The 26,128-nt window shown below is 50.2% G+C and overlaps 1 protein-coding gene across 4 annotated transcripts in view; it reads right to left on the minus strand.

The window, feature by feature from the left end:
- Positions 1–2,741: 2,741 nt before the first annotated feature.
- The window catches only part of RXRG (retinoid X receptor gamma), a 32,755-nt gene continuing 9,368 nt past the window's right edge, over positions 2,742–26,128 (minus strand). For 2 of the 4 annotated variants that reach the window (XM_071751392.1, XM_071751391.1), the window contains 9 exons: positions 14,643–14,887; positions 11,413–11,557; positions 10,595–10,774; positions 7,189–7,349; positions 6,297–6,426; positions 5,571–5,703; positions 4,758–4,849; positions 4,008–4,113; positions 2,742–3,170 (listed from right to left, as the gene is read on the minus strand). In XM_071751392.1, the coding sequence (XP_071607493.1) occupies positions 3,023–3,170; positions 4,008–4,113; positions 4,758–4,849; positions 5,571–5,703; positions 6,297–6,426; positions 7,189–7,349; positions 10,595–10,774; positions 11,413–11,557; positions 14,643–14,887 (1,340 nt within the window). In that variant the 3' untranslated portion in view covers positions 2,742–3,022. Of the gene's footprint in view, positions 3,171–4,007; positions 4,114–4,757; positions 4,850–5,570; positions 5,704–6,296; positions 6,427–7,188; positions 7,350–10,594; positions 10,775–11,412; positions 11,558–14,642; positions 14,888–16,569; positions 16,661–22,943; positions 23,335–26,128 lie in introns of those variants that run through there. The other 2 variants (XM_071751393.1, XM_071751394.1) reach the window with 2 other exon arrangements.

Raw genomic sequence — 26,128 nt, forward strand, 5'->3', positions numbered from 1 at the left:
TAAAGGGCAGTGGTGGTGGCACTCAGCTGAGTCAAGCTGTGAGCTGTCAGTGTCTGAGTGTCACCTGGGCTCTACAGGATGTGCCCTTGACCCACTCAACAAAACAGGGAACCCAGAGCTGAACTGGATGCAAGCCAGCTCAGACCTTTATGGATTGTTTTATTCCCAATCCAGAGCTGCTGATTTTTGGTAGAAACTGAAGCAGCGACTACAGAACAAAACCAGGGCAACAAAAATACACCAGCTTGATTTCTGAGCAAGAAACAAACCTAGTTTAGCAAAAGCAAGTGAGTTTAAGGATTTTTTCCTCTTCCAAGTCCTCAACGTTAAGGGGCTAAACCCACTATTTTTGAAGTCCTCTCCATGGGGCACCAATGGGAGCACCTCTGAATTAATAAATCCTTTGAAACATTTGGCACAGGCACTAAAACAAAGCTGACCATGGTGGGGTTGGGGGGAAACCTGCTGCTAACTCAGAAAGCTCATGAGATGTGATGTGTGGTGGGAAAGAGAGTGACACTTTACTTTGTACCAGTCATTCCCAGAACATGGTTTATATATTATTCCCAGAACAAAGGAAAAAAAAAATTCAGAGCTTAATCTGAGGCCATCAGGATTATTGTGGGGAAACCAATGCGTCCATCTTCAGACAAAGTGGTGGCAAAATCCAGCAACTGGGATCCAATGAACAAAGTTCAGAGGAGGTGGGAAGAGCCAGGTTTCAGTAGGAAGGGAAGGTAGCTGGATCCTGTTATGCTCCCCCTGTGCCTGAGAAGTGGCTGAAAGCTGGATTTTGAAGGCACCAGAACAATCTATTGCTACAAAGAAAAATGCCCACATTGGAGTGGACTTCAAGTCAGCATGAAACATCTGAATCATCATGGACTGAAATTAAGCCACCAAGAGGCATCACACTATCTACATGAAACCCCTGGTAGAGAGGGTTGAGCATGGCCCAAAGCATTTTTAGAAATTAAACTCCAACCTTGCAAAAAACACTTATGATCCCAGCTTATGACCTCGTGTGCTGAGATCAATGAGCTCCTGAAAGCAGCAGCACTACTGGTGGGGAAGCATCCTGCTCCCTCCAGCTGGCTCAGCCCAACTCTGCAGCTGAGCCCAGAGCCAAAGCACACTCTGAGCTACCACCGAGTGCTGCAGGGCTCCAAAACACCACTCAGACCCCATCTGAGCAAGAGGTCTGCAGCAGGCATGAGGACGTTCAGGTTTTCACCCACAGAAGTCAACAAAAAGCACTGATAACACACGGTCCATCTTCAGATGGTAGCATCATCTCCTACAACCCCTCTTGCAAACCTGCTCATGCCAACAAACCCTCTTGATTTAAATCATCAAACTTAAGATTAGAGAGGTCAGGGAGAAATTCAGGGCTTCATAATTAGGAAAGAAACTCATCCAGCTAGCTCCCAGCTCTTGGAGGGGGAAGGCTGCAGATAACCTCTTGCTTTGTCTAAGCAGCAGCATGGTGTGGCTACTGCCCCATCATGGTGCCTCAAACTCTGATAGAGGTTTTACAATGAGCAGGTTGAGTATTTTCTGTTAAATACTTCCCTTTTAATGGAAACCCACCTTTCAATTAAAAATAGCCCCTTAAAAAAAAAAAAATTCAAATAGACTACTACAGGTTTAATAATTTTGGATTTTTCTTTCTTTCGTTTTCTTCATTTTCTTCTTTCTTTCGGTTTCTTCCTTTCGTTTTTGCTTCTTTTTCCTTTTCACAATGAAATACTGGAGAATGAATCATGCCCCCCTGGGGGAGCTTTAAAGAAATGTTTCATTTTTATCCCTCTTTCCTGTTGTCACTACTCCTTTCCCTCCAACTGCCCCGCGTCGCCCAGCGGCAGAGTTGCAATCTGTCACCCGGACAGACGATGCACGCTGCATCTCACTGCACTGTCTGCTGAGAGGGGCAGAAGGGGCAGATCACTTAACACTACACCTGTTTTATGAATAATAATAAAAGCAGTTTTGCTGGGTTCCTGGGAGGACATTTTTCCCACCAGGATAAGCTCGGCGTATCGAACAGATTCGTGTCTTTAACTCGTTTGACTCTGGTTAGCTGGGTTGTGGTGAGAAGCTCCAGCAGTGCTACTGGAGCAGGGAAAAGAGCAGGCAGACCTTTAACAAAACCTGCCTCAAAGTGGTTTGTGCTTCCCCTCTCTGCAAGTTTTACTTATGGAGGTATGAGGTTATAAATCTGGGGTCAAAGAGCCTGTTTTTCAGTGCAAAAATACGGAGACAAAAAAAAAATAAAACATCCTGAGAACAGGATCCACGAAGCTTCAGAAGAATTATAATTATCCATGAACACAACCAGGTTTGGGTCACCCCAAAAGACTCCAACTAAGACCAAAATGAAGCATTTCTGTTCTTACCTCAGTGACTGAACTAGCCTAGAAAAGAAAAAGCACATTACAAACTCACTTTTTAAATTACTTCAAAGGCTCCAAGAGTTTCTCTTCAAGATGGCAGGATTGGAACGTTCTCGTTCAGGAAGTTTCTCCAGGTCTTAGAAGGATCCACACCACCTCTTCTCCCTTGGCCAGAGGACTGTGCCCATCAGCACAAGCAGCAATATCTCAAGTGATGTTTGTGCCCTGTTTTGGGCTGCCCAGGGGTCTCCAGAGGGTCCCTCAGCCCCATCCCAAGCTGGACCTGTGACCACAGCAAGAGAGGACACTGCTCTGCCAGCTCCAATCAGTACCTCTCTCATAGGTTACTTGTTTTGTTGACTTTTATTGAGAGTGAAAAAATAATTTAAAGCAATTATCTGTACAGGGGAGGCAGAGGAATGGTTAGCTGGGTGGAGGATTCGTGGTGCCCTCCATGGCCAGGCAGGGTTTAGAGGGGGTGATTTACAGCTGTACAAAACCACAACAATCCCACCAAGGAGTGAAGGGTGTAGGACATCTCTTGAGCTATCACAGGCTCAGAGCAGAGGGGTGGGAGGCTGTGCAGGGGGTGTGGGGGGCCAGGGTCTGACCAGAGTGGAGCCAGACCCTCAGGTGACTTGCAGGGGTGTCTCCAGCATCTCCATGAGGAAAGTGTCAATGGGAGTGTCCCCAATCAGCTTGAAGAAGAAGAGGTGCTCCAGGCACTTCAGCCCAATGGACCGCAGCGCTGGCAGGCGCAGAAGGAGCTTGGCAAACCTGGAAGAGAGCAGAGTCAGAGCATGCAGGAGGCACAGGACACTTTCTCCCAAATGTTTCCAGGGGCTCAGGGGAGCAGAGCTCAAAGCCCTTCAAAAAAATTTCCTTGGAGAGTTCTGTGAGATTTCCCTGTGCTTCCAGAAGGAGCATTTCTGTGTGTGTGTGTGTGTGTGTGAAGGCAATTATGTATCTTTTCCAAAACCGAATCATCATATTTAAAACTCGGAAAGAAAAAAAAAAAGAAAAAAAAAGAAAAAGGAAAAAAAGACACATCAGATGCATGATCCATCCGGATTCTCTCTCTCCAAGACATGAACTGGTGATTTACATCCCCATGGTGCCATTTAAATCCTTCCTGAAACAGCCTCCAAAACTCCCCGGCACTCAGAGAGGGTGCACAACCCCTCTGCCTCCCGCTTCGAGGAGCAGCTGCGAGGGGGTGCAGCAGGCAGACCACCTCCCCCTCCCCAGGTCCTGCTCCCAGCCCTCTCTGATCGTATCCAGAGCCAAGAACAGCAGAAGTCGCTGTGGATGCATCACTTGGCTGCTGGAGATGAGGAATGAGCCGGGCTGCCGGCGTTTCCAGAGCTCGGCCAGCAGAGGGCAGGATTGGATTGGAAAGCAGGAAAATTGCATCTCGCCAGCACCCTCAGGCTCTGAGGGCACAGAAAGGAGAGGAAAAGCCTGTTCAGGGAGTTCTGGCTGGTACCTGTCCGTGCTTTACCCCAGGCTCTGTCCCTGGGTGGGTTCAGGCAGAGCAGGAGCATCAACCTCCTGCATCAGTGTCCTGTTTGTAAGGTGGGACCCCAAGGAGGTCCCTTGCTTGGGGACACTCACCTCCCGGGCTGCTCGGGGTACTTCTGCTTTGTGTAGGCTTCCAGTGTGGCATAGACCTTCTCCCGTAGTGATTCCACTTCTGAGGGGCTAGACAAACCCTTGGCATCTGGATGAGAATGCAGACAGGGAACACTCAGAGCAGAGGAGACCTTTTCCTCTGCCAGCAGAGTGACTGTGTGCATGTGCAGGGAAGAACTGGAGGGCTGGAGCACCTCTCCTACGAAGACAGACTGAGAGAGTTGGGGTTGTTCAGGCTGGAGACCTTATTGTGGTCTGCCAGTACCTTAAAGGGGCCTACAAGAAACCTGGCAAGGGGCTCTTTAGGATCTTGGGTAGTGGCAGGACTAGGGGGAATGGATTCAAACTGGAGGTAGGTAGGTTCAGATTAGATGTTAGGAAAAAGTTCTTCCCCATCAGGGTGGTGAGAGCCTGGCACAGGTTGCCCAGAGAGGTGGTGGAAGCCCCATCCACCTCTGGAAGTTTTTAAGGCCAGGCTGGATGGGGCTCTGAGCAACCTGAGCTGGTGGGAGGTGTCCCTGCCCATGCAGGGGGTTGGACCTAGATGATCCTTAAGGTCCCTTCCAACCCTGACACTTCCATGATTCTATGAACTCAGGCTCTCCTTTATCATGCATCTGGGGACTGGGACAAATCTGTCTGCAGTCCTGATGCTCACTGCCACAGCCCTCCTGCCCGTGACCTGCTGAGGGCACGTGTGTCACCTGGGATTGCCCCAGACCTCAGACTTACCTGGGTTGAACAGAACAATGGCCCTCAGGCACCCCAGCTCTGACTTATCCATCTGCATGTCTTTCATTTTGGACACCAACTCCGTCAAAACCCTGTGTGGGGGGGACAGTGAGGGCAGATGATCAGAGACAGGTACAGACAGCAAGGCCTGGAGGCTGAAAAGCATCTGGGACAGGCACTGGGAATACCCCCAATTCCTTTCTGCCCTCAGAGGCTGCTTTGAGGAATGCTGACATCAGCAGTGTCCATGGACCTGAGCAGTAAATTTCCTCCTGTTCTCCCTCTGCTCAGCATGAGCACTCTGTTCAGCCCATGGAGAAAAATTTGCATTCAAGTTGGGGAAAAATGCATGGGGTTTTCTTCCACATTTCACTGGGTGAAACATGGGCACTGTGCTAATGCAGGCCACTTGTGTAAAAATTGCAGTGTAGTGTCCTGGCAGAGGAGGAGCAGGCTTGGCACAGACAGGATATGTGCAGGCATCCTGTCAGCAACCTGGGGTTTGTCAGCTAGAGCTCTTGCTGATCATCATTAGCTCTAGATCTAGTTGTGGTAAACTCTAGAAGAGGGAAGGTAGAGAAGCACTCCCAATCCAGGCTCTGCTTCTGCAGCTGCAAATCCTTTCCCAAGCTGCTTTCACCCCATTGATGGATTTTAAGCCACCCAAGTGTCCTGTTCTCACTCTAAGCTATTTCTGCCTTAAGTGACCACAAGTTCTCTTCTAGTTCTCCTAAGGACAGGTCTCCCTTCCAGAGGGAAGGGACAGCCAGCCTGGCCACCCCTGATAAGGGATGAAGATGATGGGGCACATACCTGTCAAATATGGAGCCCACACCAGCACTGTGAGCACTGCTACGATGGACGTGCAAACCTGTGGCCAGAAGGATTCCATCCTGCACTGATACTGAGCGATGGGAGAAAGAGGCAATGAGCAGCTCATTCCAGCCTGCAAGGGGAGGTGTGTGGGACACAAGAGGCAGTCAGCAAGAATACCAGTGGAGCAGGAGAGCTGGTTGCTTCCTGCTGCCTTCAGGTTCAGCTCACAGGGACCCCAGGTAGCAACTGCACCCTCCCTCGCACTCCAAGGGGTGGCAAACCCTGACCAGCAGCAAGGAAGGTGCAGAAAAAGACTCAAAGTGCCAATTAAAAAAAAAAAAAAATTAAAAAAAGCAAGTTGTTTTTCCTCCTAAAACATTCTTTGCATCAATAACCCCTTTACATCATTTTGCACATTCCACATGAGTGTGCCTAACACGTAGCAAGTTTAGCAGTGACAGGCATTGGATAAACAAGACATCTATTGCCTCTCCTCCAGCCCTCCTAGATGGGAAGAAGGGAAAACAAACAGCAGCTCCCACTGCCCCATCCATAACCCCTGCCCACAGCTCACTGTGGCTCAGGATGGGTTGCCCAGCCTGTGACAGCAGGGATGGATCAGCTCAGGACCACCCTGCAGCCCAGCTGGCACAGCACAAAGCCCAGAGGAGGGGTGGGGGGCACCAGGAATAACTCCAGAGGCTACAAAAGGGGGGACATTACCTGCCCGGAGCAGAATAACCTGGTCCTCCAGTGTCAGGTCAGAGAAGTGGGGGATTCTCTTGGCCCACTCAACAAGTGTGAAAAGCTGCTTGTCAGCTGCATGGCAGATGTTGGTGACAGGGTCATTTGTCTAATTAAGAACAATACCAAAAGGAAGAGAGCAGAGGAAAAGAGGATAATTAGTCAATGTGAAATCTTTGATAATCGCTGTCTGCACTGCACACAGTATTGGATCAAGTTAACCAGACCCAGAGGCACAAGTAAAATGATCAAATTGCCAATAGTCTCAGCTGGGCACTGTTGGGAAGAGAAGATATTTATTACCACTCTCTCCTCTACCACCAGCCGAATCAGCAAACTTTTCTGCTTGCTTGCTGTTCTTTGCACAGCAAGTCCTGCATGGCAGGCTCCAGTTCTGCTCCCCAGGGCACATCTCAGAGCCATCAAGAAGGGGCAGGAACAGCAGCAGTTTTATCCAGCCTGGTGATACCACAGCAGCAAACCTGCTGTGTCCAGCTCCATCCCAGTCTTGGATACCAGGGCAGAGAAGCAGTGCCCAGGGCTGTGGAGATGTGGAAGGCAGCAAAGGGCTCAGCCTCTTTGGCATCCAGCTATTGGCCCATCTGCTCACTGAAAGGAAAGGGAAACTGGAAAAAAAATGGCTAAGGAAATAGTAACACATAGGCTGTTTTCTAGCTGGTATTTAAAACAAAAAACAAAGAAACAAAAAACAAAAAACCCCAAAAACCAAACAAAAAAGCCCCAGAAAAACCTGCTGGGTGATTTTTAGGCAGTACAAAGCAAAAAACCCTGCAGAACAGCAGCTTTTCACGTGGGGTTTGTCTCCAAGATGCCCTCATCTCCAGGTGGGAGAGGTTTCAGTGCCCCTTACTGAGCTCTCTGTGCCCGTCTCGCCGGATGCCTCTGTCTTGGGTTCCACTGCCAGCTCAGCTTCCAGGATCCTTTCCACGGGCATGTCCTCACTCCCACTGCTCGTGGACTCTGCCTCGTTCTCGCTCCGCTCCCTGCTCCTCTGCCTCTCCTCCTGCACAGCTGCAGGACAGAAACATGGCTCTTGACATCAACACTTACCTGCTTCACAGGGAGACCTCCCTGTCCTCAGGGAGGAGGGGGTGAAAAACCCCAAGGGGTTTCTGTTCTCCCCAGAAAGAGAGAATAGGAAATAAAGTGATGTTTTAGATGCACGTCCACCTAAAATGGCTGCCCCCAACACCACCCCCCCCCTCAAGTAACTTTAGGGGTTGCTGCAGACAGGCTGCCTCTGAATTTGTCAAAACTTTGAGGTATGAAGCTCTAAAAGAAATCCTCTAGAATAAAGAGGATTTAATACCTCCAGGTGGCAGCCTGGACTCGATGCTGAAGGAGGCAGGAGGGACTCAGCACCCTGACACTGAGGTTTGCACTTGGAACACTCTCCCAGCAGCCAGAGCACCCTGGGGCTGGGGTGGGTGTCCCCTCACCCCAGCTGCATCCATCCACTGCTTGCTTCCTTCCTGAACAAATGTTTACCCAGCTCTCATGTCACCTCTTCCTCCATCACCTCTCTTCCCAACCCCCCCTGCCACCTCTGACGGCCCCAACGCCTCCTCTCTCTTCCCCCATCTTCTTATGCTTTCCAAAATATCTGAGTGGAGGAACAGAGTCACTGAATTTCTCTCTAGATCTCAGCTAACAGCACCCAGAGCTGCTGGGCATGTGGAGGACAGGTCAGTGTAAGGCATGTGTACATGGTACACCAAGCCTTGTGCTCAGTGGGAGTCCTGGGTGCACAGTTTTGTTTGAAAAATCCCAAAGGAAAAGAAGGGAATCCTGCTCAAGGGAAAAAAAAAAAAAAAAAAAAGAAAAAGAAAGAAAAACATAACCAAACCAAACCACAAGTGAGCAGCAGATGTCATCAGTTTAGCTCACTGCTGGGGAGAAACATCCCAAGATACCTGCCATGCCTGCTGTCCTGCTAGCATCACTCCCCTGTGACATGGACAGGGGCCCAAAGTGTCCCCAAGCCCCTAAGGGACTGCCAGGCAGCTGACCTGATCTCAAAGAACAGCCTGTCCTGAGCTGGAGTTATTTAAACAGCTCAAATGAAAGGTTCCAGGGGGGAGAAGCAGCTTGCAAAGCTGGCCCTGCCCCACAGACATTGGTGCTTTGCTATTCAGCAGCTTGATGGCTCCCCCAGCTGTCTGCTAAGAACCACCAGAGGAGCAGGAAAACCACCAAGGCCAAGGGGTAAACAATCCATGGAGAGGAGAGAGGATCTGGATAATCATAAACACCAGGGGACACCAAGGAAGGGAGCAGCTCAGCAAGCCTGCAGTTCACAAGACTGCAGGGGAATTTGATCCCCACTTTCTCAGGCAAGTGCTGCTGGGAGAAGGGCATGACAAGCTTTCAGGTCAGATGCTTGGATCAGGGGATTTCTTTTCCATTTGCCTTTATAGCTCTGTCATTTGCAGTGGTGTCAGGAAATAAGCCCTTGCATCAGTCTTGCCTTACCCTGGCTTCTGTAAGGGTGGCTTTCAAGGAGAAGGGCCAAACCACAGGAGGTTCCTCAGCTCTGAGACTCAGAACCACCTGACAGTGCTCAGCACTTCCCTGCATTTCTCCCAGCTGGATGATGTGCTTCCCAGCACTGCCCAGCTGCTGGGGAATGGGCAGCAAACAAGGAGATGGCTCAGTGGGGCATCCAGTCTGGCACCAGTGAGGGAGGGCAACATGGGATGCACATATGTGCCAGACAGCTGGGAGAAGCATTTGTCCTCTTTGGGGAAATGGAGGGGAAGAAGGCAGGGAAGTGTTTCTAAAGTCATCAGAATCTCAGTGGAAGAAAGAACATGCCAAAGAAATACCAGTCCCATCACACAGCCCCCAAACTCATCCAGGATTCCTCATTCAAGCTGCAATCTGTCCCCAGTTGCTGCAGCTCACAGAAAGAAGCTGTGATTATTGCAGCCAAGCCCCTGTGGGATTCACCAGGATCCCAGGGTTTACATTTGCACACTCTGCAAAGGGAAGCTGCTTTGACACCCGGGTCCTCTGAACCACTTTGCACCCAGCTGGAAGGGAAAGCTGTGCCTGGGATTAGGTTTTCGATTCAAGTTTGGTGTTTCAGTGTCCCCTGCTGCCCCTAAGTGGTAAAGGATGCATAGCACTGATGCTGGGCTGAGGCTCAGCCTGTGCCCAGCATTCCAGCTTCCTCTTCAGGCTCTGCCTTGCACCACCCGACCTCCTGCAGGGTGACAAATTCGGGTGCTCTGCAAGGGGGCAGCGTGGTCTCCATAAGGGACGGTTACACTGCCTGCTGGCACTCAACCCTGGAGGCAGCACAGTTATTTTACCAGGTAAAAAAGCAGCTTGAAAGGTGTGGGAGCTATCATTGTATCTGACATTGCTACTGTCAGCATCAGCTGGGACACAATACAGCTCAGCGGTCCCTGCTGCACCAAGGGAGCAGTTAGCTGCAGGGGCTCAGAGATAAAACACCCTGGCCCCATGGCTTGCCTTCCACTGCCACTTGTTGGTGGCTTTTACAAAGCCATTTTCACTCTCCTGAGCTGTGTGGGAGAGAGGCAGGGCTGCAGGACCCACCACAGAGATGAGCCACCCTCAACAGCTCTTGAAGGCTTCCCTCAAGTCAGCTCAAAATCTCTCAAGTCCAGCGGAGTCAGGTTGGATCCTTGCTCTGGATCAACACCTTTAGGTGGTCTGGACCAGAAACACAGTCCTCTGGGACTTTCAGGGTGTGTACATGAAACACAGGACAGGCTGCACAAACTGATTCCATACAGCTCTCCTTCAGCACAAAAACCTCACAGGATGCAAGCTGTGCCACAGCTCATCTCCAAAGATTAGGTTGAGAGTGGAAATGACAGAGAATATAAAATAAAAGGTAGAAATGTATCATCTGCTCTTATCTTTCGGTGCAAGAATTGGGTGACAAATTCAGCCAACAGGCTGGAAACAAAAAAGGCTGCTGTTCACACAGGAGACTAGCAGGCTGCAGGGCTCCTCACTTTACTGGGGTCCAAGCCATCAAGGCAAGCTTGGGTCAACACTGGTGAACAGGTTCAGCAGTCACCAGCAGGAGCTTTTCTATGGGATGGGAAGAAAACCACACCACAGCACCTTCCCCATCAGCACCGCGGGCTTCGTAAAAACAAGAGGTTTAGGTTTCCTGAATGTTCCAGACTTGCAGGGCCACCAAGAGCTAGATTCACCCGAATGAAGGCAGGGAAAATTTCTAGCAGGCCATTCCTTCCAGCAGCACAGCCCCCCCCTACCTTCCCTCTTCATGCCCATGGCGAGGCACTTCTGGTAGCGGCAGTACTGGCAGCGGTTGCGCTGGCGCTTGTCGATCAGGCAGTCCTTGTTGTCACGGCAGGTGTAGATCAGGTCCTTCCTGATTGTCCTCTTAAAGAAGCCTTTGCAGCCCTCACAGCTGTACACCCCGTAGTGCTTCCCTGAGGAGGCAAGGGGAAGCCATCAGTGGGCAGGTGCCTTCCCTCCAGGGTGGAAGAACTCGGAACCGGCCCCAAAGGGGGAGGAGGTGGCCGCAGGGTGACACCCGAGCAGGCCTGACGTGGCTTTAGTGGCTCTTGGCAGTGACCAGCAGCAGTCAAACTCTAGGATTGTCACTCCCCTGTGATAAGGAGGGATCCCCCACCCCAGGGGATGGGTGAGGAGCCATGTTTTGGCTGCCCTGCCAAGTGCAGAAAAGCCACAGGGAGGGAATGAAGTGATATGGAGGGGGTCTGCAAAGCACGGCCAGACTGGAGGGCTCCGGGGCAGGAGAAGGGGTTCAAACCCAGCTCACTCAAAGCACAGGTAAATAAAAACACAGTGGTTTTTGATACCTTTAGCTTTGATAAACAAGGACAAGACATAAAATGAGATTATACAGGTAAGGGAGAAGCTGGTGGCTTTTAGGTTCAGTCTCTTTTGGGCACAGTGTAACTAATGTGCCAAACAGCCCCTGCAGTGCCAGCACGGCCCCAGGGAGCCTCCACAGAGCTCACTCCTGCAGGAGCCTTGCTTCAGAGCACCAGGGGGGAAGGACTTTCATCACACGAAGCCTTCCTCAAGAAAGACAACTTCCTACCTGAGGACCTGTCCCCACAGATGGCACAGATGTGTTTGGCTAAGGATCCTGGGCTTGTAGATGGATAATTCATGTTCCCCACCCCAGGGAGACCCGGCAAGGGCTTAACATCCTCCGAGCTGCTGATGTTGTTCAGGATGTTGAGCTGCAGAGGGCAAAAGACGAGTCAGAGGGTAGAGACTCAAAGACAGCAAACCCGAATTGAGCTGACCCCTCCCATTGCTGCCCCACAAGCTCCTCTATCCCCCAGCAGCTCCCCAGGGCTGCCATGGGCAGACAGACATCCCCCGGTGCACCCAGCTGGAGTGGTGGAAGCAGCTGCCTGGTAGCAGATCCTGCCTCTCACCCTTCCCTGCTGCTGTAAGCAAAGCCAGGACTAAGCAGAGCTGGAAAAGGGCAGGCAGCAACCTGCAGCTGCTCAGTTACAGCCTCCAAGCAGCAGTGCTGGTGGGATGCTGCTTCTTCATTACAGGATCCTGATCACTGGCTGCTTGCAGCCACAAACACCGACAGCTTAGGAAGGAAGCAGCTCGGCAGTTTGTTGCAATTAAACTGCTCTGCTGCATGGCTGGGGAAGCTGTAATGATGTTAAAAAAAAAATAAAATGGTAAGTGGGTTAGTTTCCCTACCTCGTGATATGCAAACGCACATAAATGCATAAAAACACTGCTATTTTGGTCACTCCCTGGCACTCTGATTACCAAAGGCAATCACAGGCTGCAGAATGTAGCAGATTTGGGGTCGCTAGATTAAAACAACAAAAAACAACCCAGAAGGAGGCTGAGCATCTAAAATCAGCTGCAGAGATGCAGGCAAAGGGCCCAGAGCCCCCAGCTGAGATCCCCGGGAGCCGCTCTTGGCTGCAGCAAGTTAAAGGTTACAAACTGACATCGATTGCAGACCGAAGCCTGATGTTGCCCGGGGCTTCATTTTATTGCTATTTGCTTTTGAGCTGCTGTCTGCAGGGCAGTGAGGATTAAGGGCTGTTGAGCACGTTTTGTCAAAAGCTGCCTGAGCAGAGCAACCTCTCTCCAAACCCAGCATCAAATCATCGTCTCCCATCTCCAGGCTTTCAGGGCTGAGGATGGGTTCTTCAAGGCTGAGCTTGTTTTTAACAGCTGCCCTAATCTATCAGCTAAATTTCAGCTTCCCAGCAAGAGGGCAGAAGTAGGGACATGAAACAAAGCTTGGGATGAAAATCCAGCCACAGCCTTCATTGCTATCTCCTTATCTAAGCCACTAGATTTTGTGCATGTTGTTGCAAGTTCTCCATTTGCTCCAGGAAATTGCCTGTTCCCCATGAAAAAGTGTTCTAATATCCACGGGGAATTGCAGCAAAGAACAAGAAGGGTTCACCCCACTGGGATTTTTGAAGCAGTCGTCAGAAAATCAAGAACATGAAGACATTTTTCATCTTTTTCTCATCTCTACCCCTTAATTTGCAAAGCTGAAGCAGCCTAATGACACTGAAAACACAATTACCCAGTAAAAATTACCACAATAGGAGCCACCTTGTTTTGATGCACTGGAAAATAAAAGCATAAAGGAGAAAAAAATACCCAGAGGTTCACTCTCCCCAGCAGTGACCCAGCCCAGGCACGGGGCAGCTGTAAAACTAATGCTTCAGAATCTAAACTTGGTCCAAGGCAAAGAGAAATAGATCCCTTCCCACCCCTAAGTGTCCAGCCACTTTTTTTTTACCTTGCAAACTACTTCTTGGCAAGATGCTGAGCCAGGAAAAACTTTTTATGGTTTAATATGTTACTCAGAGCTCAGGTATCACCCTTTCTTTCTCTCTGGCTGCACTTTGAGACAATAACAGAGGAGGGGCATATGCAGGGGGGTGGGAGGGGAGAAATGGGGCAGTTTTAGCCAGGAGTGTCTACGGAGCTTGACTCCTGCAGGTTAAGTGCAACCATGTATGATATCTGGGACAACTGTTTGAACCCAAATCCATTAGCAGCCTCCCTGCAGAATCCCCAAGGCCCAGCTGTCTCCTTGCATTAGAGGCAACACAACTGAAACCTTCTCCTCCGAGCTGGGAACTTGGCACAGTGCCTGGCTTGGGGAAACCACTTCCCAGAGCATCCCCAGCCCCAAAGGCACAGCTTCCACACAGCCAAGGCAGCCACCACCACCACAAAGCACCTGCCCCAGGTGCCAAGGGTACCCATACTGTCAATGGGGAGCAGCTGGGTGGGGTGAGGGGAGGAAGGATGCCCAGCACAACCACTGCAGACAGCCCAGATGCATGCAGGTTGCTGGTGAAAAGGAATTCCAACCTGGCAAACCACCCTGGTACTCTTCAGAAGCCTCCCTGTGCCATCCTGTCCCAGCCACAGTAGCAGGAGCTGGGAAGAGGTTCTGACAGACTATGGAGATGGGACTGAAGGGTCTGGGACAGAGAGGGCTTAGGAACCAGCTCCTTGCTGTAGCAGGAGCTTCTCAAGGCTCTTGAGTGCTTCCCTACCTTCAGGTTCCACTAATAAAACAAAAGGTCTTGTTAATAAAATGCAGAATTTCCACTTGGACCTGTACTCCCAGAGCATTTCAGGACACAATCAAAATCCCACACTGCCACCTCAGTCCCAGCCTTACCTGAGGTGGTGCCAGGCTCCCAGAGAACCACCCCAGGAGGTTCCCAGATAATCCATGGCTCTGGGGAGGCACCAACCCCAAACCCTGGGTCTCCTCCCTGCCTGACTGGAAGGGAAACCTCAGCACCTGAGTGAGCTCAGGCAGGAAGGACAGGAGCTCTTCCTTTTTCTTCAGGCAAAGTTTAAATGCAACGCAGAGTATGTGGCTGGCATTTAGCATTAATATTTGTCTCTCTCTAGAAAGCCTGTCTCTCTTGCAAATAATGAAACAAAGCAGATACCCTTTTGCAGGAGGAAGGGGAATGCTGCAGCCCTTGGCTCTCCTCATTATTTCCACGCACAGTAATTACACACACTGCAGCTGATGTGGTGGAGGGGAACTGGACTGCACCCATGGTGTGAACAGACTGAAGAATTAGCTTTCTCCCCTTACTGTGCAGGGATTTGGAAATACATAGAGGTGTCTTCTCTGTGTCTGTGCCACGGGGCTGTACATGCTGGAAATTCCTCTTTACAGCCCAAAACCACACCCGAGCCCACCAGGCAACCCATTCCCTCCACATTTTGTGAGCTCCACCCGGGGTTCCCTGAGCGCCATGAGGTGTTGCCAAGGAAGTGTTCACATCCACCTACCTGGGGACTGGCATGTGGCATGAAATTCATGCCCGGGGCTGAGGACAGAGCAACGGGGTGGTGTGAGGCAACAGAGGAGGTGATGACTCTGTAGGGCGAGCCCAGCGCGTTGACTGGAGGGGACCCGATGGCGTTCATGGCGTTTGCGGGGCCCTCGAGGTAGCTGTGGTGCCCCTCCACGGAATTCCCTGTGGAAAGGCTTGAGGATGGGCTCAGGGATGCGGAGCTGGCATGAACAGGGGAATCTACAGGGAGAAGCAGAAAGGTTAAATACAGCATGAGCAAGGCTGACTCTGCAGCCATGGCTGCCCGGCCTTCGGCTCTGCCGGCTCAGGGCCTGACCAAAGCCAAGCAGCAAACACACCTGGTGCTACAGAGGGAGAGAGCTCAAGGTTGGTTCTGGTGCAGGAAATAGAGTTACATTCATTAACAAAACATATTATGAAGGTAGTACTTAATAATTAAATCTCCTTTCTCTGTTTTGGTGCCGCAGCTGACTTGGAAGCAAGCACTGCTGCCTGCCCCTGGCTGCTTTTCTCTGAATGATTCCCCAACCTTCCCTTTCTGCTGTCCCAGACAGCTCCACAGACAGCAGCACATCTGAAACCATGAGATCTCCACCAACCAGGCTAGAAACTCTAAATACTCCTAAATGTCTTCTGGAGGACCTTTGCTCCCTGCTATGGCTCAGGCATAGTGCTCAGCTGGCTCCTCTTCCCCTTCCCACCCCCCTACCTCAGTGCCACGCCACTTCTCATCTCCTTCAGCTCCCAAACCCTGAGGTACCCAAACCTTCAGGAGGAGCTGGAGAACAGAAACTTCCCTGTGACATGCTGGTGACACAGATAACAGGACAATGCACCCACAAAATATTTTGTCTGTTACTTTCCCTCACTTGAGAGACAGGCTGTGACCACACAGACGTGCTTGGGCAGACAATCTCACAGCCACAAGAAAAAAAGAGTTTCCTCCTTCCACACTGAAGACCTCCAGGTCCCATTGCCAAACTGAGCCCCCCATGAGATGAGTCTGCCCCTGAACCCTGCTGGGGAAGAGTCAGAATGGAAAAGCAATATATCCTTGATCACTGGATCTTCGGGGCAGCCTCTGAGGCTCAACACCTCACCCAAGGGCTCAGTGTTGCCTTTTACAAGACCAACCTCAAATACTCACAGGCATCAAACGCCCACCAGTCCCCATGGGTTATGTATCCAGCTGTATTTTAAGGAGTTACATGACCTTTTCTCCCTGCTCCAGAATTTATCAGTCCCAGTTAGCATTAGCTGTCATTAACATTTCAATGAGCCATTGTTTCTCTATTAGTTTGTCAACACAAGAGATGGGTCTCTGGAGCAGCAAGGCAAAGCTGTTGTCTGGGAAGGTCACACTCCTGGTTTTCCATGGCTGGCACAGAGGATGCTGGTTCCCAGTGCATTTGCAAGTAAGGCAGTGCTTCCGTGTTTTGTCTGTTTGGGCTTTTTCCTCCTTTTAACATTATTGCAAAGTTATTTAGGTGACAGTGTTTGTTATTTTACCTGAAGTAACAATCAAATCTGATTCAAAGGAAAGATGCACAATAAAGACGGGGAAAAGGTCAGCTTGCTGAATAACATTAAAGACATTTGTCAGAGTCAAGGAGGACTCGATCCGCCGTTATCAACCAACTTCAGACTTAATTCTGCAGAGGGAGGGGGAGAAAAGGTCTTTGTCAATTCCTGCTTTGGCTTTTTAGATCAATTCTCCCAGTGGGAAAGCAATGTGCAGCAAGATGAAGCCAGCTCAATGACAACAGCAGAAGCCTTGGAGGCAGCCAGGGGTTTGGAGACACAGCTCCTGCCTGCTGCTGCTGCTGCTGGAGAGCCTCACCCCACATCCCCTGCCACAGAGACCCAGCCTCTGTGCTGCTACCAGACAGCAAAACCCCTACCTTGAGATGGCTTCTGAGCACAAAGCCTTTCTCTGGAGAGAGAGCTGCCAGAAAGGCCTTTAGCAGTGGGCAGAAGATGCTCTGGCTGCCTGGCCCCCTCCTTGCCTCAATGCTCAGCTCACAGGAGCACCTTGGTTGTTTCCTCAAACTCCAGAGGAGCACCCTGACTCCTGCCATTATCAACTTCAGAGAAAAGCAAATGCATTTTTCATCACCTGTGAGTAGCCTGGTACCATAGCATGCAGTCCTCTTCCCAGCATCTGGAGCACAGACTTCAAGAAATTGGGTTTTATGCCTCTTTAAACAACTAGATAAACAACATTGCCTTGGAGGGTTCTTCATCTTGGAAAAAAAGGCACTGAAGGAGAAGACTGTCCAGAAATCTATCACATCAGGACAGCCCAGGAGAAGAATGATTCTTCATCCTTTCCCATTAACACAGAAAAGGGCATATTTTGAAAGTATCATGCAGAAAATTTAAGCCAATAAGAAGAGGCTCCCAGGAGAGTTACATCACTGTTTGCATTTACAGCAGACTTTACAGGGAGACTCTCACTGCTAACTTCCTCCATTAGAAAGGCTCCAAGTTTCATAAAGACCCAGAGCAAAGTTTTCACCCAAGGAGACTGCTGGCCAGAGCAGCCCCATGGTGTGCTTGTGCCCATGGCAAGTAGGATGGGATAAAGGAAGCCCAGAAGTCTTGCGCCTGCCTCTCTTACCCCAGCAATGGGACACCAAGGGGGAAGCATGAGAGCATGAAGGTGTTTGCTGGTGGGGATGGACAGAAAAATCAAAGTATCTACTGCAGAGCACAGAGGTATTAAGCCAGACACTGCCTGATGACACAAACCAGAGTTAAAAACCTTGTTTCTACAGTGTCTGGCCATGCTGTGAGGGATATAAGACCTGGCTGCTACCAGCTTGGACAAGGAACAATTTGTACAGCTGGCAGAAGGTGTGCAGGAAAGGCCACCTCAAGGTATCCCTGACACTGGGGTTTCTTCTTGCCCAAGCTGAAGACCCTCAAGTTGTTTCAGCCTAAAGGAGCCAGGCTGGCTCTGATGGTCAGACAGCAGAGGCTGCAAGTCTGATTCAGTTTGCTTGAAAAGAGCATCACTCATCTCCAGACAGAGCAGCCAGAAAGGCAGTGGGCTGGCAGGGATGCCATGGCTTTCCCAGGGGCATTTTCTCCCCTCATTTGGGGGACAAACAGAAGCATCAGCATGGCAGGGGACTGGGAGCAGCAAGGAGCTGCTCTGCAGTGGGACAGACAGGGGAGATGGGACTCGGAGCTGCGTGCCAGCTGCAGCCTCAGCAGTGGCATTCAGCACAGGTGACATTTACCCAGGCCACAGCAGGCCCTGAGTCTGTCCATCAGGTAATGCAAGGTGACAAGCCATGCTGGGCACTCAGCCAGCTGCAGCAGGGCCCCACGGAGCAGGAGGAGAGGGCTCTGGGGCTGGCACCTGCCCACCAGCACCCAGCACAGCACCCAAGACCAGCCAAGAGCCCCACTTGTGCTGGGCAAGGACCCTGCCATGAGCACAGGGGCTCGATGCTGCTTTTAAACTCCTTCTCCAGATTCAAAGCCAGCTGATTTCTGATCCACAAATGGGGCTGTTGATGGCTTTCCCTCCTCCACGTTAATGCTTGGACAGGCAGTGTCCTGAGAGAGGTTCAGGGAAGCCTGGGATTGTATTTATTTCTCTCCTGGAGAACCAGGAGAAGGAAGGATGGGAGGGAACTGTCTTGTGTGGATTCTCTGATGTCTCCACTACAAAGGTGCAGTGCCCCAATTTGCTTTTCATGTCAGAGAGAGAAATCAAAAGATAGAAGAAATTCTTTGAAAAATGAATGCTATGCTTGTGCTTTTGAGGCCTCAGACATACACAGAAAGGGTTCATTTCTTTGGCATCAACAATTAAAGGTGCAAGTTGCCCAGTCTGGCACAGGACTAGCAGAACTTTGCAGATACTTCACCCTCCAAAGATCAGAGAGCACCAAGAAGTGGGAAGAGAGATGCAGAGAAGTGCTGACTTCAGCAGAGGAGCACAGGCAGGGCTGGGAGGGACAGCTTGGCAGGCAGCTCATCCTTGGGGCCAACCTTCATGAAGAAATACCTGTGAGAAACACTCCTGAAATTGGATCTAGCAGGGAACTCGCATTAACTGGAATCAAAAAGTTTTGCTGCTACACAGAAGTAGTTTTTATTTCCTACACAGAAGTCAATGGAAAAAAAAACAAACCTAGTCCCTCTCTGGTGATATTTTAAACTGTCGAAACAGATTTCCACAGGCAGTACAGATTGCCATGCTAATGTCCTACAGAAAAAGGTTATTGGCTTTGCCTTGTTTTTAAGGTCTGGTAACCTTTGTGCTTCCATCTTCCTGCTCAACTCCAAGTCAATAAATAATGCAGCCCTCTCCTGACAGCCATCACCACTGAAGAGCATAAAAATTTTGCAGGAGAGCTGGCACACACATGAGCAGGGTCCTCTGCAACAGGGACCTGCACAGGGCAGGAGAAGGTTTCCCTCAGCTTTTGAGGTGGTGGGAAGAGCTGCTCCCTCTCCTCTTGGGTACCAACTCCTGCACTGCCCTTGCAAACCAGAGCCACCAAAAACCTGGCTCACAAGAAGCAGTGGGCAGGAAACACAGGAGAGTTTTACCAGCCCTGGTGAAGGCTCAGCATCAGATGGTACTTGCATTTGACTGAGGACCAAGGACATTTGGACAAGAAAGACCTGCAGGACACGTTCTGCTCTTCAGGAAGCCAAGCCAAAGAGTAGGGAAGGAAGGTGCAAAATCCACAGGAGCTACACAGGCTGTGCCATGACTTTGCCAGGAACCATCCATTATAGAGCAGACTATGGCTGTGGTGATCATGCCAGCCAAAGGCTACTTTAGCAACTGCTTGTCATGGAGTTAAAATAAGGCCTGGGAGCCAAATTCACTCACCCTAACAAGGTGTCACATCCTCCTGGTGGCCACAGTAACACACGAGAGCTCGATGAAGATTCTCATCCCCAGAGAAATAAAAGTTGTCGAATTTGAAGCCTGAAGGGTTTCTCAGGACTGTTGCATCAGATTTCCCACATGGCTAGCAGGATCTCCAGCACTGCACCCACCAGGAAAAAACATGCACAGATTGCCACAGGGGTTTGTAAACACCCAGAATGGCTACAAGTCCCCATCAGAAAGCATCCCACTGGCTGCAGGGTCCATGGCTGCCCCAGGCAACTGAAGGCAAATGCCTCTTGCTTTAAAAATAAAAATAAATAAAATAAAATCAGCACTTCCCTAACTGTAGGAGTGGCACAGTCATAGAATTTTCTCACATCTCTGCGGGGTGAAGGAGCCCTCTGCCATATTCACACAAGCACTTAACAGGTACAGACACGGCAAGCTGTGACACCCAGGGAAAAAGCACCCTGCGGGTCACAAAAACCTGGGACTATCAGAGGCAAAAAGGTGCTGAACAGCTGGGCAGCAGCTGCAATCCAGACACAGCTTGGGTTTCCCTCTGCAACTCTTCCTAACCCCCAAACGACCTGGCCTAACCCCGCTCTGCTCGGGAGAGCTGACAAGATTGCAGCCGGAGGTGGTATGGCCAGAGGCCAAGTTACATGAGTTCTAATAAAAGAGACTCTGTGGAGGAGCCAAGTTAGTTCTTATCCCCAACCAACTGTGCCAGAGAATGCTCTTGGAGAGAGAAGACAGCCAGCACAGCATCTTTCCTTGCCCTGAGAGCTGGGCTCCAGATGAAACGTACCCTGCTGGAAAATAAAACCAGATTTTGAAGCCCTCCCCTTGCTCCTATAGCCCGGGCTGGGGAGGCAAATCCAGTTGCCTTGGTGCACATCAGCTGCTTTAGGTGTGTAAGGGGAACCCAGCTGAACCCTTCCCCTGCCACTCTACACACTCTGAAAACATCTGTAACACTCCAGACTCTGACTGCTGCTTCCTCCTAACAAATGATGTGCTCATTACCCACCTCTGGATGTACAGTCCCACCTGGGATCACAGTGGCAGGTGTGCACACCAGCAGGAATGTCTACCTTAATTCTAACCTCAATGCAGATGAAATTAAGTTAAAGCAGATGTTACAGTTACTTGCATACAAAAAAAAAAAAAATAAAAAAAAAAAAAGGGAAAAAAAGCAGAAAAAAGAAAGAGAAAAAAAAAAGAAAGAAAAAAAGAAGAGAAAGAAAGAAAAAAAAGAAAGAAAAAAAAGAAAAAGAAAAGAAAAAAAAAAAGTTCAAATATAGGCTTTTTTTCTCTTATGCTCAAAATGAAGCTCAGAATTTGAGCTGAAGGAAAACTGAACACAACATGAGCTGGACATGCCAAACAGCAGCTGCCACATCACCTTAACTTTGCCCTCCAGCAACACCACACAAGAACAATGAATGCAACAAGCTGGAAGTCCAGCATGGACACTGCCCTTTTCCCCCATCCTGATGTCCCCTTTCATGGTGACAGCACAGGCAGGACAAGGAACAGCTCCATAGCTATTTTTAAAGGTGGGGTAAGCAGCAAAGACAAGGAATCTACTGCAGGCCTGTCAAGAGGTGCAGGTGGCCAGCATGGGCTTTGAGGGACCCCAAGGCAGTGGGAAGCTGCCACAGCACTCCCCTCATCCATGGTCACCAGGATCCATCCTGCTTCATCCCTCCCAGAGCCCCAGTGCTCTCTCCTACAGCCCCTGGGTCCTGAAGCTGTCTGGTGAGAACAGCAATTGCCTCCTCACATAGCCAGGCAATCCCTCTCTGCAGCCCCAACAAAGAGGGGAGTGGAGATGTGAGCCTAGAAGCAAGTGAAAACATTAATTAAATAAACTTTTAAATGAAAGTTACAGTCCCAGCACACTGAACAGTTGGTGGGCTGGAAAACAGTGTCCTTTGCCTTTACTGGTGGCACAGAAATACCTCTGCTCCCACTACAACTTCCTCTCCTAGACACCTCCCAGAGGCTCTGCTGAGTGCTCTGACCCCTGCCTCTACAGGGATCTGTGCCTGGTTCCTATGAAAATCAGTTTGAAAGTCACTTTTCTTTCACTTCTTTGTAAATCTGTAATACTCAACAAATTAAACACAAATAATACTCCCACTGTCTCACTCTTATTGCAGCAATAGGAGAGACTCTGGCCTGTGTTTGCTTGTTCCCTAAAAACACCAGTGAGCAAGAGACTTCCAACAAGTCTTCCCTTTTCTGCAGAAACTGCCTAATAAAAAAAAAAAAAAAAAGGTATTTTGAAAAGTCAAGCACTTGTGAAACGTGGAGGGGGACTTGATGCAATAGCAATTACTTTTCTGGAGTTGGAGAGTCACCAGAGGTGAGCATCTGGTACAAGAGGAAGGACAAAAAAAAGTACACACGTGTGCAATCCAAGGTGTGCACAAACCTCTTCTCTAGCAGAGAAATAACAGATTGATGTAGAGAGCCTTGGGAGCTCAGGGCAAGTCCTGGAGGCATCCTGAAGGGATGGAAACAAACTCGAGTTTTCCAGAGATAGTAAGATTTTGCACATCCACAAGGAAAACCACACTTTAAGACAACACACTAGAGCAGCAGCCAATATTTTGCCAGCAGCCACACCTGGGGGTGCTCCCAGTCCCTTGTACCCAAACCCCACAACCTGTCCCCTTCCTGCCTCATGAGCAGAGCACCTTATTCCTCCTCAGCCCACTCCCCCCCACCGTCAGGGCAAGAGGAGTAATTTCAGACAAAAATAGTGACTGAGCTGCAGTAATTGCAAAGCCCCTTTCTCAAGGGAAGTTCTGGTTTTTTGCAACTGGGGTTCAGTCCTTGGCTGCCTGGGGGAGGGCAGCTCCCAGACACAGCCCTTTGCAGCCCTCTGCCTTGCTCTGCAGCCTCATCTGCCTCAGGAGTATGGTGGCACCTGTGTCACAAGGGCAGGAGACAGCCACTGGGCAAGGCAAGAGCCCTCTTTTTAGGTTTTCTCAGGGGCTGTTTTATGTTTTCAAAGTTAATTCCTTCCTCCACTAACTTCCTAAAAAGTGCAGCTGGAAAGATGCTCATTTAGTTGAATCCCCTTCTTTCACTGGATGGATTCAGTCCCTCACAAACACGTGCATGCATCTCAAATGGCACATACTAAATCAACTCCAGTTACAGCTTGAGTCAAGCCTGCATCATTTCAGGCAGCTCCATCAGGCTCTGAGGTTTCACAGCAGACACAACCACAGGGACAGCTTCAGTCACCAGCACACAGGCACCACGGGTTGCAGCCACATACAGGCTGGGTTAAACACGTTTTTTAATTCCCTTTACCCACACCACAGTCCTACTGAGAGCTCAGCTCCTCCACCTACCCCAGAAGGCACAGATTGCAAACGCAAGGAAAATACTTACTGCCAAAGCCCGCGGGAAACTTAATGAAGTGAGGATAATTCCCATACATGTTTAATCTTCAGTTCATCGCTCTCCTTTCTAAACACAACTGCCTCCTCTTAACTTCAAAGCTGCCCGGAGTGTGGCAGAGCCTGCCGGGGTCGGGACATGGCTCTGCAGGAGCTGAGGCTCTCGGAAGGTGCCGGGGTTGCTGCCTTGCTCCCCGGGCTCATCCTCGCAGGACGGCGGCAGCGGCTGCTGCCCGGGGCTCAGACATCTCCGGGGCTCAGGGCTGCCTGCCCGGCTCGGCTCTCTCAGCTCCCTGGGAATTCCCGGCAGACTGTCCAGGTAGCATAATCACTCGGATAAGACACGGATCGATGTATGACTGCTCTGGTATAGATCAGAAATTGGGAGGAGGAGGAGGAGGATGGGGGGGGTTAAGTTGTTTAGGGGAGGAGCGTGGTGGGGAAGGAGGGGGATGCGATGCTTTTCCAGCAGGGCAGACTCGGAGCGGTTCCTCCAGCCATGTGGAGGTGTTTTCCCTGCCAAGCCTTGCCCAAAGGTGCTGCTGACCTGAGGATGGGCTGGCTGAGAGCCAGACAGGGCAGGAGGACCCCAGGTTTGGGGGGTTAGGGCTACTCTGTGCTCCCACCCCACGCCAAGCCTTGCCTCAGCTGTGCTCCTGGCATCCAGGTGAGGTTCCCTGCAGAGCCAAATTGCATGGGAAACACAGCCAGGACTGAGGAGAACCAGGACCTTTCTGGGGCTGGTAGAGCTGGAAGCTCAGCTTCCCCTACCTAACCCTCTCTGAAGAGGTCTAAACAAACACAAACAACCAAACAAGCCCAAGAAAGCATCATTAGCCAAGCATCATTAACCCAAAAAAAGCCTGGTTAGCTAAAGCTGTATGGGATGAGAAGAGGTACAGAGCCCAGAGGCCCAATCCATGCCCCATAGAGCCAGCAAAGCCTCCACAGCCATGGCAGTGCTTACAGAGACCATCCCATTCATACCCTAACCCTAACCCTCTCCCCTTGTCCTCTCCCTACCCCCCCGTGTCCAAAGCCCTCCCCCAGCTTTCTTGTAGCCCCTTCAGATATTGGAAGGTTGCTCTGAGCTCACCTGGGAGCCTCCTCTTCTCCAGGCTGAACAACCCCAATCCCTCAGCCTGGCTTCAGGAGTTTATCTGGGCACAGGAGCCAGACATTTGGGAACCATGTAGCAGAACAAATGGACAACCAGACTGGTGTCAGGAGCAAGGAGGTTTGCAGGCAATGGTGTCAGCATTCTGCACAGCCTGTTAGCTGTGACCCAGGTACATATGCACCAGTTTTTCTCACAGTTAAAAACCATACCACAAAAAAAAAAAAAAAAAAAAAAAAAAAAAAAAAAAAAAAAAATCAGTATTCAGAGTAGGTTCTCCTGAGACAAACAAGGAACTGCAGTCTTGAGGGGGGAATACAAACAGATGAGATGGCCCTTGTATTGTCTATCCAGCCACCTTTCACACCTCCTGTGTTCTATTACCCCACTTTCCATGGCACTGCAGAACAGTTTCAGAGCAGGAGGGGCAGCTGAGCAGCTGCTCACAGCCCCTCTCAAGTGGCACTACGAGGGTTTGATCACAAGTCCAAGATCACAACAGCCCCTGCCTGGTGCCGTGTCCTGTCCAGCTCACACCAAAGACATCTCCAGCAAACACCCTTGGCAAGGAGCAGCTGTAGCTCACAGCTACAGCCACATTCAGGTTCAGTGGGTGCTGCCCCCATCATTCCCTGGCCATGCTCTCATGCACCCATAGCTCCCTCCAAACCCCTCTCTCCCATGCACTGACCATGAGGTCAGTGGCAAGCAGAAGGATTTCCAACCTCTGGGCAAGGCTTGATGTTTCAGGACAATGCTCTCCTTTAACAACCACACTCAGGATCCTCCTGAGGGGCAAAAGGCAACACCCAGGCACGGGGCAGGGATACCCCAAAGCCCTGCTGGCAGAGACCCAAGGGTAAGGTGGCTTGGCTTGTGTCAATCTTTGACTAGAAAATTGGATTTCTCTACAGGACAAGTCTTTTCCTCTGTGATGAGACTGAAGAAACCTTTTTCAATTAAAAAAAAACCCCAAACCTACCAAAAAACCCACAAACAAAAAAACCCCAGCCCGACAATCTGCTATCAAAAGAAGTGATTTGCACAAACACCCAACTAGATCTAAGGTCTCCACAGAAGAGAGAGGCTTTGTGCAGCCCCACGTGCAGTCTGGGCTGTTTCTGGTGTCCCAGGAATTCTGCCTGTCCAGCACCCACCTAGAGACCCTTCCCATCATCTGCCCCTCACCCCACAGAAACACATCAGGGCCATCATCCCCCAGGCCCTGAGAACTGAGCCACTCTTACGAAAGACAAATCCATCCTTGCAAAACAGTTCCTTCCACCTGCTTGAGCTGCTCCATGCCACCACCCCAGCCTGGCTTGTCCCTTGTCCTCAGGCTGGACAAGAGGACTGTGGCCTCCCTGAGCAGCCCTGGGACAGGGAGGTGTGAGCAGCCAAGCTTTGTTTTAAGCACCACCCAGGCTGAGATTTAGTAGCAGCATTAATTCCCAGTGGCCACATGGGATCTCAGCAGCTTTAATTCCATGCTAATGAAGTTTTAGTGGGGAATTATTTTTATTGATCTGCTCAGGGCAAAGAGCCTGATTTTAGCCCAGCTCTGCCAGCATCTCCTTCTCCATCCCTCTTTTCTTTCTTCTTCCAGCTTAGAAGAAAGGAGAGAGGAAAGAAGACAAAACAGCTCTGAGCTCCTTAAAGGTTGGCAGTCCCAGGCAGTAAGTGGATTACTTTATTGATTTTTAGCAGATCTGGGTTAGTGAGTGCTTAGTGCTCCAGAACACATGCACACACTGAGCAACTCCAAGGAAACCCCTCCAGGCCTTCTCCTCAGGCAAAGAAACACCAGGCAATTCATTCAGGGGATCACCATGAGTTTTGGGGTAGAGTTATTCCAGCTCCTGTACATAAATCAGTCTGTGACAAAGTACAGAAAGCACCTCAGTCTCTCTTCAGTCTTTCCCCTAATGCATGACCTCAGAGAGGCAACCCCTCAATGTCTACTAGAAACAGCACAAGTCGCTGCTTCAAATTATTGAAAGCCTTTTATTTCCCCTCCTTGTTCTGTTAAAGGAGAGGACATTATGACTGCCACAGTTACC

This window comes from Heliangelus exortis, chromosome 8 (assembly GCF_036169615.1).
Source record: "Heliangelus exortis chromosome 8, bHelExo1.hap1, whole genome shotgun sequence".
Lineage (NCBI taxonomy): Eukaryota > Metazoa > Chordata > Aves > Apodiformes > Trochilidae > Heliangelus > Heliangelus exortis.